Source organism: Chanos chanos, chromosome 4 (genome assembly GCF_902362185.1).
Source record: "Chanos chanos chromosome 4, fChaCha1.1, whole genome shotgun sequence".
NCBI classification, from domain to species: Eukaryota; Metazoa; Chordata; class Actinopteri; order Gonorynchiformes; family Chanidae; genus Chanos; species Chanos chanos.
The window spans coordinates 47,400,129-47,416,097 of NC_044498.1; the positions used below are offsets into that span (position 1 = coordinate 47,400,129).

Below are 15,969 nucleotides of genomic sequence, written 5' to 3' on the forward strand. Positions count from 1 at the left end.
TTGTGCAATCATTTTATCATTAAGAAACACAACTAGAACTTTCAGAATGTGCAAAGTCAATAACATAGCGTAGATGTATTCAACTAACATCAAAATTTAAAGTGTGGGGCCTACAATGTTCTCTGTAGTGTTATGGTCAGAAGAGACACACATGTATTTCACATTAGTATGCATAACAGTTTGCCTTTGTACATACTTAAAAAAAATCCTTACCTTCACCCATGGATGGATGGTCAGTGTGCAATCATTTCTCTACGTGTAATAAATCTGAGAGTCCAACAGCAAACCAGAAATCACTTGCTTTTCTCTCATACATGGGTAAAAGGTATTTATTATCTATGCAAGGTCAAAGGCCCTGTGTGGCTCGAATACATCTCTGCTCAAGGAATTGTTTTCTTTCGATGGTAACGTCGAGACGCGTCAGTAACATTGAGTTGCCGCAGCAACATCTTGTGTGCAAGGAGCGGCTCCTCTCCTCTTCGTTTGTGCCATCACTGAGCCTCAATAAAGAAGACTACTACTCCCAAAAACCATCTCTGCGCCGTTTTTATTATTTTACCAACAAACGCAAACGCCCAACAAAAGTAAGACATCAACCCGAAACAAACATTTTTCTCAAGTTCCTTCTAATCTCTTGTGAAATTCAGTGTTTCTCTTCCATCTCCTCTTCTGAACACATGCACACCGCAGTCCCCGGGGTGCGAGACACCTGTGTAAACTTCATAGCTGAAATTGGAGAAATGTAACTGAATTTACCTCCACCCAGAGGGTGCTGGTTTTCTTGCTGATAGAACTTTGTGGGCAACAAAGACCCAAACACACTGGAAGTCAAGATCTGCAATAGTTGCCATGGTAATAATCAACAACATTCATATCGAATACATTCTGAAAGTTATCACTTAGAAAGGATAAGTAGCATTTCAGATGTTCTTCCTTACAGATTCAAGACATTACAATGTTATAAGGTGCTACAGCGCTCATAAATCTTTGCTGGCTCTTGGCAGCAAAAAGTTATCAAATCTACCCGAGATGGCACTTTCTTGACACGAGCCTCCTTCCACCCCTCTCTCCATTTTTTTTCTCAAGTATGGTACATCACAAAAATAAGAGACACAGCAATTTCCAAAAAGCATGTGCAGGAACGGTCAAAATGTTCACCAACATCATAAAACAGTACTTAACACAACAGTATGATGTTCATACTAAAGCACAAAGTACTGAAAAACAGAGATGTGAGTAATTAACACTGACTTTTTTGTAAATAATATTTTAATTGAATTAAAGTGATGTTTTGGTGTATCTTACCAAATCCCTGGTTTTTCAACACAACTGAAATACTGCTCAATAGTTGTGATACTCATCTGGTATTATTTGTCACTGTACCTTTATCTAGGGCATAAGTAAAACACAACGCAATCCAATCACAAAACAGAGAACTTTTCAAAGATCATTTTAGAAGGCACAAGAGTGGAATCAACAAGTGGACTCAACAGTTTCTTGATGCATTTATTTCCAACTTCTACAATAACAAGTACAGAAGTCTTATTTCTTCAACATATAACTGATAACACAAATGCTTTAGGGTCATAAAACAGTCTTTGTAGATTGGATGTGTAAACTACTTCACATGCTATACATTCACCCAATTAACTGAGGTTGGCATTCAACCCTCACAAAACAAGGAGAATGACGAACAAAAGAAAATTAACATTCATTTCTTACAATATAAAACTGCTCTTTTAGCTGGTGGCTTGATCTGTCTCAGTCTCTGTCTGGTTTGTCACTGCCTCCCACTTCTCCAGAAAATCCTGTATGTTTGAATTGAATGTATCAATGCCCTTTCCAGAAAGGTGAACTCCATCTGGTCTATAGAGACCAGCGTTTGAACCAGGTCTTATGTTTTCGTGGGTTAAAGCGGTGCCACCAATTTCCTTAATGATGCCTTGTATGCTTTCGTTTATGGCCATACGGATATTGTCCACCGTTAAGCTGTCATCCGTGTGCCTCCAGGACCGCCGTGGCAGGATGTCTGACCACACCAGCAGGCAGTCTGGGAAAATACTCTTCATGGACAGCAGGTCTTTCTTCACAGTCGACACAAAGGCTTCGGGGCTACTTTTGCCGATGTCATTTCCACCCAGGTGCATCAGAATCACATCAGGGTTGGGCCAATTGCCTTTGAGCTGGAGTAGCTGTGGCAAAAGCTGTTGCCATGTCATTCCTTGCACGCCCTTCCACCAGACCCTCACACATTTGGGATCCATACCCAGTTGCATGCCAAACTCAGGAGACTTGTCCCTCTTCTCGGCCCAAAACACAAGCGAGTGGCCGCATATCCACACGTTCTTAACCTCTTTGCTGAGAACTTTCCCTGCAAACATGTGACAACACAGGGTGTGCATTAACTTCAGGGACTCAGGCCAAATGATGAGCTGAGGAATCTTCCTGATCTCTTGATGATCTCTTACAACCACTCTGTGGTCTAATGGTCCAGGTTCTGGTTTAATATGTATCTTTACACTGTATCTATAGGAAGTCTGTACCCCATTCTCATAATGTTCACAATTTGTTGCCTTCTGGCAAGCTATTTTCTTATATTTTTCATTTATATAAGTATTGTTGGACTACATTATCATACCCCACAACCCCCCAAAAATATGTTTAACATTTGAGAATTTTATAATTCGGCTGGATTAGTATCCACCTGCCCTGTGCAATCCTCGGTTAACTGAATGATATCATAAATCGCCCTTAAAATCACATAGCATTACAGAGTACAGAAATGTGACCTGCCACCCTTCCTACCTTCTTCTAAAGGGTACATACTGTGCCAAGCATTATAGGTGTAAATCATGTATTATAATTAAATACACTAGAAACTTGAATCAATTTACATCACTAAATTATTGTCTGGTCTTTGCTTCACCATAGACCTGGCCTACATACTAGCCAAAATTACTAGCTATCTAACAGTAAATTTGTCAATATAATTACACAACACAAGTCCTAGCTAAAATTTGAATATTGATGTTCTCTCAGCAACTGGCAAAAAAAGCTTGCATTAGGCTAAGGCTGGCTATTCGATTTACCTTCCTCCAACTTGCTGATTTAGTGACATTTAATGCACCGTAACAATCTATTAAACTGGGTCTAATGTTAGTTAATCTACCTGAGGCAGAAAGGCTTAGCCAAGCGGTGTGCTATCTACTTTTCTAGCTAACTAGCTTGGTGTTTAGTTGTCCAGTCACCACTTCTATCAACTATTCTCATTTGCAACATATTTATACAAATCTATCGCAGGCCCAAAGAACCGATATACATTAGCGCCTCCCAAAGAGCTCGAACGCTTAAACTGACATGCTCATAAGAATAGTCAAATATTGAGAAATGACAAACTGCAAAATTCATAGCGACCTATCTAAACACTCCCAATTTAACAGGTGCTTAAGACCAGGTATTAACTCAAAGGGTGGAGACTAATCCAGTTTTTATATTTCAATAATGCATTTTCAATATTTCTTTGCATTAAATTTTCCTTATAAATACAGTGTACACATGGAGTACACAGTGTAGAAAAGAGGACTAATAACCAAAATGAAATGCTTTAACTGAAAAAGGGTATAGACTCTCCAAAGTATAATCTTCCAATATCCCTGTATATTATTACAGTCTAGTATTTTACACAGAAACACCACATTTTAACAATTTTCTGGTTAGACTTACAATGAGATATGATCTGTGGTGCCACAATTAACGAACACAATTTTTACATGACAGTATTTTATGAGCAAATGTATTTGGATTTTTGGATTCCTCAATTTTTACAAGGCATGAACAAATTGATCTGTTCCGAACAATAAAAGAAGTGAAACAAATCTTCCATTTCATTCTGTTATATCTTCTACCGTGTTGTAGTTCACGTCCAGTGAAGGTCTGGTCTTGGTTGGCATGACGATGAACTGTCGCATTCATTCCGCCGTCTCCTAAAATTTTACTGTCAGAAAACTTCCACAGCAGGTATGCTGTTCCTATCCAGTTCTGCCTGTCATAATACTTTACTGTGTTTAAAAGAAGATTCTGCAGACTTTTGCGAGATTTGAAGTTACCTTCCTGACCAAAGGAGGCGTTGTAAAGCCGAGGGCCAGATGTCTCGAGTAACTGTCTTATGCCTGTCACTATGTAAACTTATAAATGAAGTAGCTGATCTAATGGGAGCAAAATGGTTCTTATATTTACTGTAATTCACCAGTGTAATTCTATCAGTGCTACATGCAATGTTGTCACAAAAACCATTCCTCAAGACTTCCTCAAATATCGTGCTCTTTTGTTGTTCTACTTGCTTTAAGCTATGCTAGTGGGTCATAAGACCTTGTTAGATGAAAGCACTGGCAAATAGTTTTGTCTGTGTATGAAGCCAGTAAGGATATCTGCTACATAACCCTAATGGGCAGCCATGCACTTAACTAACTCATGAGTTAGTTACAAATATTTGGCGTGATAGATGCATCTCTGCAAACCCAATTAACACTTGACTAGACTACGCAAAAATGACTTTGTCCAAATGATGTTACGGTTTGCACACCTACTACCTAAACATTACGATGTGCCTATCCACCGAAACCATTTTGTTGCTAAAGGCAACGAAGGAGTCAGGGAAAATCAAGTCCTCTTTGCTGCAGACCCTACAGTCATACTCGGAGATATAATTTAACATATAATAACATAATGTCCCATACTTCACCATAAAACTAAAGCTAACCTCTTAACGATAATGACCAACTGAAGAACTGGGACTTTCTTGTCTCAAGATGTGTGATGCTCATCACCTAAAACTAAACTAAAAACCTAACATCTTCATTTTAGCAGCTGATACTGGATAACCTTCACAGAGGTCATAATGTATCACTACCTCAAACCTGTTTAAACTATATATACATAACAGGTACCTGGTGTTCCGCGACCCTAACTAGGATAAGTGGCTTAGATAATGAGCGAGTGAGAGTGAGGTACCTGGTGTGGTATTTGGAGTTTGTCCACGTGTCCGTTGAGCTTCCATTTGCTGCTCTTTCTTCTGCCTCATCCTTTGGTTAAACTGCTCCAGCTGCTCACAACAAATGCGTGAGAGACATCACACTCATACTGATATGGTTATGTAAACAAACATACTGTTCTTTTCAACATGTAAAACCAGAGAAGCGAACCATTACAACATGGTGTACATCAAGTAATTGTCTATTTATAAATGGCCAAGTATATCGCTAAAATACATCAATTAACTTAGAAAAAAGTATTGTTAATTTAGAAAACAATCACTGATGGCATACCCTCCTCTTCTGTTTAGCCTTGATGTCATCCTCTGTTATGGGAGCGACCTGTTTCAGTTCCGTTTGGACTGGTGTGCCTTCTCCTTGACTTGGTGATGAGCTCTCCACGCTAACTGTCCTCTCAGTTTTCACTGTTTCTATCACTCTAAGGCACCGTGACTTTGTGTTGGAGGTCTTCTTCATTGTGCTCGAGGCAGAATCTGCCCTCTGCATGGGAATATTCTCGTGATATCCAAGTGAAGGGGGCACGGATTGAGCAGAAGCATCAGTGGGACCGTACGGAGGAGGGCTAAAAAAAGGGGGTTGAAAAGGCACCTGAGGGGGGCATGGCATCGATGACAGCATGGGGGCATGCGAACTCTGCATGATGTAAGGATTATAACTTGGTGGCAAATGTGCGGGCGTTCCCATCCCCCCATGTACGACAGAAAAATGCTGAATACTGTGAGAAGTATAGGCAGAGTTTAGTCCTTGAGTCAGAGCTAAGGTTGCGTAGTCCCGGTTTTCACCGTAGGGATACTGTGTGGCTAAATAAGCGGATTCAGAAGATCCTTGAGCGTACTGAGAACTGCTGGACTGGCTGTCAGAAAACGTCGCCTCTGCTGTATGTGAAGGATGGTGATCTTGAGTATGTTGCGTTGATTCTGGCGAGTTTCTGATTGTCCTTGTAATTCTGTGGAGGTCCAGGTCCTTGACAATTTCACCTTCCTTATTACACTGGTCGCTGAATTTCAGAGAATCACGGTAGCTCATGTAGACTTCACGACGAGAGGACTTTGCCGGAGAGACAGATCGGAAGCCCTCAGACTCTGAAGAGTCTGTCCGACTACGATGTCGATCGTAATGGTTCAGCGAACGCTCGCTTTTTCTGCCCGACGAGTCGGAACACGAACCAGGCACCTTTGCCTTCTTCCCATATAACCGTTCCCTTGTCCTGTCGGCCAACTTGCTGACTTCAGCTGTGTCTAGATTAAGGCCAATAGTTTGCAGGAGACTCTGGATTTTATCAAAATGCATTATCTTGTCATCCGATTTTTCGGTAGGCTCTTCCCTTATTTGATGAACTGGGCTATGGACTTCCTTGTATCTGTCAGCTACTGTCATCCTGTGATACTCGTCTCTGTTCTCCACACACTCATTATGATCACCAACAGAGCGATTCGGATCCATCTCATACCGGGTATCTAAATACTGAACCTGGACCTTTGGATGTTGATCCCAACCCTCCACATGGTGACCCCTGTCTTGTTCGTCTGCATACCTATCCCCCTCTTGTCTCTGCAGGTGCGAATCTTGGCCCCGATCCTCCATATACCAATCTCGGTCTTCAGCATATCCGTCTCTCTTCTCTATAAATCTACTTTGGCCTTTCACTACCCCACTATGGTCATCTACAGACATCTTTTCCCCATAGAGGAACCGTTCTTCGTCCTCTGTGTTGGGCTCCCTGAAAACGTCTTCTTGAGCGTAAATTCCATGCTTCATGCCAACGATTCGGGAAAAGCCGCTGCCATCCTGCACAGCTTTTTCATGAGGCAGCAGGTAATCCTGACTGTAGTCTTCAAATGGGCTTTTTGCTCTTCCCAAGACTGATTGCTTGCTTCCGTCTCCAGTTTCTTTGAAACGATCGTACAGCTCATCTTTACGACTGACATCCGTTCCTGATCTCAGTTGGAGGTTTTCCTGGCCCTCTATGTCCGTCAGTCCTTTTCTGGCCTCTTGGACCAGACTAGCCATTAGTTTTGAATCTACTCCCTTATTAAGAATACTAAGGAAACGTTGCATCTGTGTGGACAGGTTGTCTTTATTCTCTGAAGCGGAATGTTGTCTGTGAGGAGAGTGACAGGTAGAAGGCATGCCAGAAGGTGTCTGATGAAGTGTGGATAGATCACTATGAGGATAGCTGACTTCCGACTGGCTGAAAGATCTGTTGTCTTGCAAATGCATTGCATCAGATATTTTGGCAAGTGACGGATGCACACTGGGCTTGACATAAGAGGAGGGTTCGGCTATGTATGAGGCTACTGTCTGCTCATTTTCAAGTTTGTTGAAAGAATCAACACTACTAGAGTGCAGTGGCTGTTGAACAGTGGGATTGTAAATATCAGTTGTCTGAGTAATTGGGTACAGAGGCCTGTCACAATGGAATTGATCATCTGATGTTCTATGTGGAGCTGTCAGAATATCAGTCTAAAAAACAAACAAACAAATAAATAAATAAAAAGAAGAATGACAATGACGTGTTTCATATTCATGCACCATGCTTTCACATAATGTTAAAAGAGTACAGAAGCAGTTACAGTCCTTTGTATGAGAAGAATTTAGAAAATAGATGTCATTTTAAACAGTATTCAGTTACTTCATGAACTTTTATATATGCACTTTACAACAAATGAGAGTAAAAAAGGAAAGAGGGTAAGTGACAGACTTCAGAAAATAATCTATTAACATTATAAGACAGACCTGAGGCAGAGCTTCTGAGCGTCTCTTCAAAATGGACTTAATGGGTCGAGGATCTGATTTTCTATCAGGGAGGCTTGTGGAGGCCTCGTACTCTCTGAATGTTTCAGGATCCATCCCTGTGGTTCTGGACCTTTGTTCCATAGCCACAGTTGCTCTTCTTCGTGCTATAAGTTCATTGAGTTCTTCTAGTTCTCTCCTCTTCCTTGCCAACTCCTCATCAGCAATCTCTGAATAAGATTTTTCCTTTGAACTCCGTGCAGATGCTGAACTCTCTTTGCTCTTATAGGTTTCGAGTTTATGATCTGGGCTTTTGTTGTATCTCCTGTTGATTCTGTCTCTGCTGTCGCTTCTCCTTTGGCAATACTGTTCCCCGTTTTCTGGGTTGTAGCTGTTCCTCCTACTTATATGGCTGCTTCTCTCTCTGCTCCTGCTACGGCTACGTTTGTATCTATATGTACGCTCCCTGCTCCTACTCCTGCTGCGGCTTCGTCTGTGTCTCCGACAGCCATCTCCTCTCTCTTGGCTGGAACTCCTGTGTCTCCTGTAATTTCTGCTGCTTCTGTCTTGGCTCCGACTCCACCTAATGTGACCCCGACTGCGACTTCGACTTCTGCTCCTGCTACGACTGTGTCCACTTCGGGCGTGTTCTCGGACTCCACGATGTTCCTGGTGTCCGCTGTCCGTTTTATTCTTGGAGCGTTTTGCATTGTCTCTACTAGCAGACCCACCATGCCCAGACTGTAGGTCTGCATCTTTATTTTCCTCTTTGGGAACCTTTTCTGGCTCTATAGGTTGTAAATCCTCTTTATTCAGTTTACTAAATAAAAACAAATTATTAGGATGACCCCAGTCACCATTACTGCATCTGTGATGTTTACTGATTTGTATTTTTCATACAAAAATTACGTAAAGCCTTATCTTTAGGTATGGCAAATCCTTCACCAAGCTACCAAAATCTATCATAGATCTTTTACTCACGTAGCATCCAAAGGATCACTGCCTTCATCTTCTGTTTTGATGGCTTTAGTTTTTATTTTGTCTTTTGGGTCTCGCAGCAGTTTTATTGTCATTTTTTTCTGCAAGTGGCAAAGCACAGACAAAGGTAGAACATAAAAGCGACTAATTTCACAAACACGTAAAAAGAAAGTACCTTTCTATCAAAGTACGTCCACTTTGCACATCTTACCCTCTCTTTCTCTTTCGCCCCAAGTCCTTCTAACTTTGGTCCAGACGTGAAGACACTTTCAGCCAGTCGTCTGATCCTGACTGCCTGGTTCCCTTTCCCCTTTTCTTCATTCTTAGAAAACCACATAAAACCTATTCAAACCTTCACATTTTCACGATACATAGCCTAAAAATAATAACATTATTACTAAACAGGAACCTGTAAGAAGCTCTGGGAAACTCACCTGGATTACAGTGAATTCAACCTTTTCTAACATTATAAGCTTTGTTTTTTCCATAACCTCACTCAGGCTGAAGAACAGCTGTGGGTCCTGCTGGCTCTTGATGTACCCAAAAGTATCTTCAAGGCTCACAACTACACCCTGGGTTGAGGAAGACATGTCATTAGATATAATCAATATCTAATAAGTATAACCAAATTAACTGATCTACTCTGTCCTCAGACCTTCCAAATTTATACTCAGTAAGTGAATGGACTCACTATCTTGCGTTGCTCCTCTGACTCCTGAAAGGTGTCAGGCAAAATCTCCACATTGACGGCACGATCCTCCTTGGTCTGACGCTTGGTAGCGATGTTGAACTTCACTTTGTCACCCACCATCATTGTGGCTTTTGTTACCACATCGCCAGACCCAAACGATAACCTTTTTTCAACACCCTCCACTGTACTGTCCAGCGTACCTTGAGGTGACCCTTGTCCCTTCTGTTTAATTAGAAAATTACTGATATATATAAATCGACAAAAGACTAGGGATAAGCAACAGTCTAATTTTCCAAGGCAACCGTATCGATGATTTGTATGAATAGTACATTTATTCAGCTGTGCGCTAAAATCTTCACTAAATCTTAAGATCAGCTACATGACAGAATGATAAAATGTAGTCAGTTCTAAGATTTCGTCTTATACTGATAGGTATGTGATTTTTTTTTATTGCTTTTGCTTAGATGATCAAAGCTGCAAAAATTGCAAGAGCTAAGAACTAATTACAAGTCTTCATGTTACAGAGCCAAAATCCAGCCCCTAACATACTGACCTAACTAGTGAACCCCCCATTAAACAATGTCTAATGGAATCTATATTGATTTCAGTATCACCATGTAAAACAGTGTGCCTCGCTTGTACCAATTTTGCAGCTACTAGCTTTGCTGTTTAAATTGTTGTTCTGTGTTTATTTCAAATTAAAAATGCGAATTGAGAAATATAAATTATCAACTTATTCTCCACTGTTATCAACCAACTACTATTAATTAACTACTGATCCATCCCTATTTAAGAACATCACACTTATAAATGATATGGTATGCCTAACATTTTTGCTATATGTATACATACACAGTAAATATTAAAGGTGTAACGATTCTGAAAGTGAGACCGAAACCGTGATACAAACATCAATGTTCTCGTGTCACGGTTCCAGTCGATGGACGTTGGGTTCGACGCACGTTGTGATCCGAGTGAATATAGTCAAGCTTTAACCACACACCTTACGTGCATAACTTTTTTATGCTCTGATGGTCAGTTGACCGAAACGACAGCGAATAAAGTGATACTCAACAAGATACAGCGTGCCCTTTCTTCTTCTGTACGTGGAGCTAAAATTAAAAACTCAGTTTCCCCTCCGATTCCATAACGGAGCCATAACTTAGCAACTGAATTAGCACATGTTCCATGATGCAACCTTGCAAGTATGGCAACTGCCAGTGCTTGAGGACCCTCCCGTATCCTTCAGGTCTCCTGTTTGGGGACATTTTAGTTTTCCAGTGAACTACAGTAGCAATTGGCAAAGACAAGTGGACGAAGGCAGCGTGCTGGCATTGTTCAACTTAATTTGGGTATGTTGCTGGCAGTACCTCGAACATGATTACTCATTTGAGACGGCATCATGCAAATGTGAACATCGAACATGATTACTCATTTGAGACGGCATCATCCAAATGTGAATAACACCAGTACAAGGAAAAAACAGAGTGGAGAGCTTGGCCAGTTTGCCACTTTTTACAAGTTTGTTCAAGTTTATAAGTTTACAAGTAAATTCATAATGAATGAAAAGAAATGTCATGTTTTGCATGTCTTTTTTTCCACTGTACTGAAACCGTACCGAACCATGACTGCAAAACCAAGGTATGTATCGAACCGTGGCTTTTGTGCACCATTACACCCCTAATAAATATTGATTCTAGTCAAAGTCTGCAGATTTAGGAAATCAACCAGTTTTCAAATAGATAGATAGATAGATAAATAAATAAATAAAGTGTCTCATGGAATCAGAGATGACATAACAGGGCCCACTGAGTAAGAATAAGAGTAAAACATCACTATACACCATGTCATACTTGACCACATTAAAAAGACCCATCCCAAACCACAACCCTTTTCACTCCTTACCAGCTTTTGGGAGTCCTTTGGAATGATTTTAATAATCGTTCCCTCATACTCCTCACTGCCTACGTCCTCCAAGTCAGCTGTTTTCTGGGACTGCGAATCTGAAGTCACTGGCCTCCACTGAACCGGACACACAGGAACCAGTAGGTGACATCAATTTTTACATATACGCATTTAAAAGGAAAATGTCATTTAAAATGAATATAAAACAATCTTATTTGCTGAATAATATTATGACTGGTATTTTAGTTTCTAAAATGTGAAATGTGAGAATAAACTACTCTGTGAATTTTAATAAGTTACTCCACCTTGGTAAAGAGTATACCAAACCAGGGTTAAAGGAGAGTGAGTCAGAACACCTCAGCTGTAACAGACATAGAGTGTCTTTGCTCCGTCACAACACAAACTAACTTTCCTGTTACACTGACTGGATATGAACACAGTGTATAATGGTTCAATTGCTTGTGATACCATGGTCTATATTAGTTACCACTTGCAACACGAAGCTACACAAAGTACCACCCCAATGAAAAATTATGTTGTATGTTAGTATACATGTTAGTATAGTATACTAAAAACTTATATGGTTCCAAACCTACTGGTTTGTTGAAACTATCTATTACCACACTTTATCTGATACAAATGTCAACTATGAAAACCAGTCAAATACATCTACTGTAAAACAGTCATACATTCAGTGCAGATGGAAATCATGGTTTGTGCCTCCAAAAGAAGCGAACACGAAGTTAAAAAGAAAGATGTAGTGTTAAACTGGAGAAACATAATCACCACAAATAAATAATATATCAAATAAAGCCCAAATGTCTACACACCACCTTCAAGGTGAAACAGCAATCAAGTGGAGTTGAATGTACATTTAAACAGATCAGCTTAATGTAAAAACATAACGTTGCCTTTGTGTCAAAGATAAAAATCTTTTTTTTCTTGTCCTACCTTGTCTTTAGTTGATGGAACATCACCGTTCTTCTCCATAGCTTCAGCAATTTTATCTTTCGTCTTTGAATCAAGAATCACAGTGCCCTTATGAAGCTTCCAGAGTCTTACAGCCTTCTCAGTTTCTTTGACCTTAGGAGGACAAAAGTTTTTCATCTTTACAAGGCACTGAAAGATTAAAAATGAAGCTTAAATAAACCAGGTAAGAGCCTTAGATTGCTTTTTAGATTAAATATATCCTTTTTAAACAAAGAGCTTACGTTACTCACTTTGATGACCGTGAACTCCACTTCATCCATAAAACCCAGCTGGTCTTCAGAGAGGTTCTCACTGGCTTCAGAGGAAAGATTATTGTACTTCCCTGAAATTATGGAAATTGCTCCATTCCCGACGCTCATTATCACGCCCTGTGGGTTTATAGTAGGAACAGGAACTCAGTTCTGATGTGGGTTTCATAGGTAAATCTCACTGTTCAATATTTAGTAAGTAGGAAGTAGGAACTCTGACTGGAAAATATATGGAAGCCCGTTCCCACCACTTAAAAGACAAAAAAAAAAAAGATCACAACTTGTTATTTTGAGATATTATCTTGTTATTTACACATAATATCTCATTATTTAGAGATAATATGTCATTATTTAGAGATAGTATCCCGTAATTTTGAGACAGTATGTCATTATTTACAGAAAATATCTCATTAATTTGAGATAGTATGTCATTATTTTGACATGGTATTTCATTATTTTGAGACATTGTGTCGTTAATTTGAAATGTCATCTCAGTACTTTGAAGTAGTATGTCGTTATTTTGAGATATTATCTCATTATTTTGAGGTATTATCTCCTTATATTAAGATACTGCTTCATTGTTTAGAATTAGGCTATGTGCACAGTTTTAATGTAAATGCCCAGCCCATACTGTTTCTGTAGAGCTTCACTTGCATGATTCCGCTGAAACCGAATGAGTAGTGCGTCGGAATGTAGAGTGAACCTGTGCCTCAATCTCCATGTAGCGTGGACAGAATAATCACTGTGTGTACAGTAGTGCCCTAATTATCCATGTATTCTTTAGATATTGGACACGCTAGGGCAACTTGTCAAAGGGATTTATAATAGCCTAATTATGTTAAGTTATGATGATAATAATTATGATGACATTACAGTGCACCGAATTTAACCGGCTATATTTAACTGAGGCAGCTGAAGTTGTCAAAACTCTAGTCAGTCTGTGTGCTGTGTTATCGAAGACATCAGAAACCCTGACAGAAAGATATTATGTATGTCATCTAAAAGCTACAGAATCTCATGATTTGTGAATCCACGTCTAAAATAGCTTTCAGTGATCGAGTCCATCATTGTTCACTAGTCTCCTCTGCTGTTGGCGACTGACCGCCACAAATCAGAAACATCTCAATTCTGAATTAGCCTACTATCTCGAAATAATGAGATGCTATCTCTAGATAACAACACACTACCTCAGAATAATGAGATACTGTCTCTGAATAACAACATACTATCTCCATATTTCGAGATAGTATCTCTAAATAAAGACATATTACCTCTAAATAATGAGATACTATCCGTAAATAACGAGATGATATCTCGATCTGTTGATTTTTCTCTTTTAAGCGGCGGAAACAGGCTTAAATTTTCCACCAAGAAAAAAACACAAAAATTTCCTATTCTCTAAAATTTTGGTAGGTCGCATGTCTGGGTTCTTACTGCCTGTTTGTTTCATTACCTGAACTACATATCCCCCCCCCCCGAACAAGATTTCAGCATTATTGCTATATAACTAGCAACTAGTGGAACACCTGCAGATTCAACTTGTCAGTGTTCACAAATGAGTCTGTCACATAACATGTAATCAGCAACTTTTAAAAAAATCTTGCTGAACAGAAAAAGTTATATTACAGAAAGCTTATAGTACGATGAAGGGTTCATGGAAACGTGATTATTGTGACAAACTGTCTGGTGCATATTGACAATATGATAAACATCTCAACAGGATGAGTATAAAGGCAATGTTAATTCACCTGAGTACTCTTTTACCGCCCTGACATGCAGGTATATATGGATTGCCTGGTTGCCCTTACCATTTCCCTGGTTTCTTCTGTGAATTTAAACGTCTCTGGTATCTGCGGTTCGATTTTGGTCGCTCTCTTCACTTTTGTAACTAGATCTGTAACCAGGTTAAACTGTACATGGTCACTGGACAGTAAAGTAACTTTGGAGTCATTGACCCCAAAAGGCAGTTCCATTGCTTTCTCAAACACAGTGGCTTTGATTCTTCCTGGATGAAGGTCTTTTGCAGAGGCCTGAACAAAAGTATAAAAAAAAATTTCCATTGATTAGCATCTTCAATTCACAGTTGTTGGTCAAGCTACACAAAAGGTTTAACATGCACATGCACACACACACACACACACACATCAAAAACATGGGTTTATTTTTTCGACATAGACAGTTTTGTTACCCTCGTCTTGATTTTATCAGACTGTGCTTCTGTCAGGTTTGAATACGGACATCATGATTTCAATGTTTGAAAAGACTGAGAAAGGGGTGTGGCTTATTCTTTTGAGGTACGTGCTATAACATCTCACCTGTGGATCATGTATGGCCTTGCTGACAACTCCTTCAAAAGTCATGGCGTTCAACTCCTCCGTACCACCAGGAGGCACACAAATATCAGTGGCACACTCTTTTCCCTAAAATGAAAAAAAAACAAACAAAGTTTTGAAATACATTTCTTAATCTGTAATTTAAAAAAGCAGATCTATTTCAAAAGAATACACAGTTGACCCACCTTTTCCTTGTAAGCAGTGAAATGCACTTTAACCCCAGGTAACAGGTTGTCACGAATCCCAACAAAGGCATCAAAGCGGAAAGAGAATTTTTTCAGATCCTCACGTTCAATGAAGCCGTAATTATTCTGCATAACGGAAAAACAAATTTGGCTATCAGCGACAAGGGAAAAAAATCATAAAAAAGGAAAGAAATAGGGAGAAAAAGAAAAAGTGGCTTTTCATGGACAAAATGTGACTAGGTATTCTCAAGGGCTGCCCCCTAATAGTCGACCAAACCGTTAGTCAATAAGAATAGTCTTAGTCAACCAAGTTTTCATTCGTCGGTTAGTCGGAGAAAAAAAACCCTAAAACTCATTCGGGAGCTGCTTCTTGTCGTTAAAAAATTATTAGACTGTTTCGGGCAGGCAATCATCAAAAGTGTGGGATCATTTCGAGCGTGTAAAGATCGACCCAAAGAAGGAGACATGCAAACTCAGCAAAGATTCGCCTACCATTCGTCGATCTCAAACATGATTTATCATCTGAAACATGTAAGTAGCATAACGTTACTATTCAATTATGCTAAATAATTAATGGCCTAACTGTGCGGCGATCTGGGAGAGCCCGTCAGATCTTGCTGCCACTCAGATTCTTCAATCCTTATACTTTACCATGGTGTATACAGTTTTTTAAGAAAACAAACGGGATATTGTCCATTTTTAAGAGCTTGTGTACATTAGGCAGTTATGAAGGCTTGCTAGCCAGCTGCTCGCTAACGAAACTTAACGTTCTGGCGTTTTTCTGTTGCGATGGCTGCAACAGAAAGAAATACGTTAATCACATTGAATCAGCAATAAAATAGTTAGCTAGCAAAT

General features: G+C 39.7%; 1 protein-coding gene across 1 annotated transcript; it reads right to left on the reverse strand.

The window, feature by feature from the left end:
* Positions 1–1,622: 1,622 nt before the first annotated feature.
* LOC115808967 (uncharacterized) lies at positions 1,623–7,250 on the reverse strand. Its single transcript, XM_030770366.1, has 3 exons — positions 5,325–7,250; positions 5,011–5,101; positions 1,623–2,371 (listed from the first exon to the last, which is right to left on the reverse strand). Exons 1-3 carry the CDS (start codon positions 7,179–7,181, stop codon positions 1,740–1,742), a joined length of 2,580 nt encoding a protein of 859 aa, XP_030626226.1. The 5' UTR covers positions 7,182–7,250; the 3' UTR covers positions 1,623–1,739.
* Positions 7,251–15,969: the final 8,719 nt, after the last annotated feature.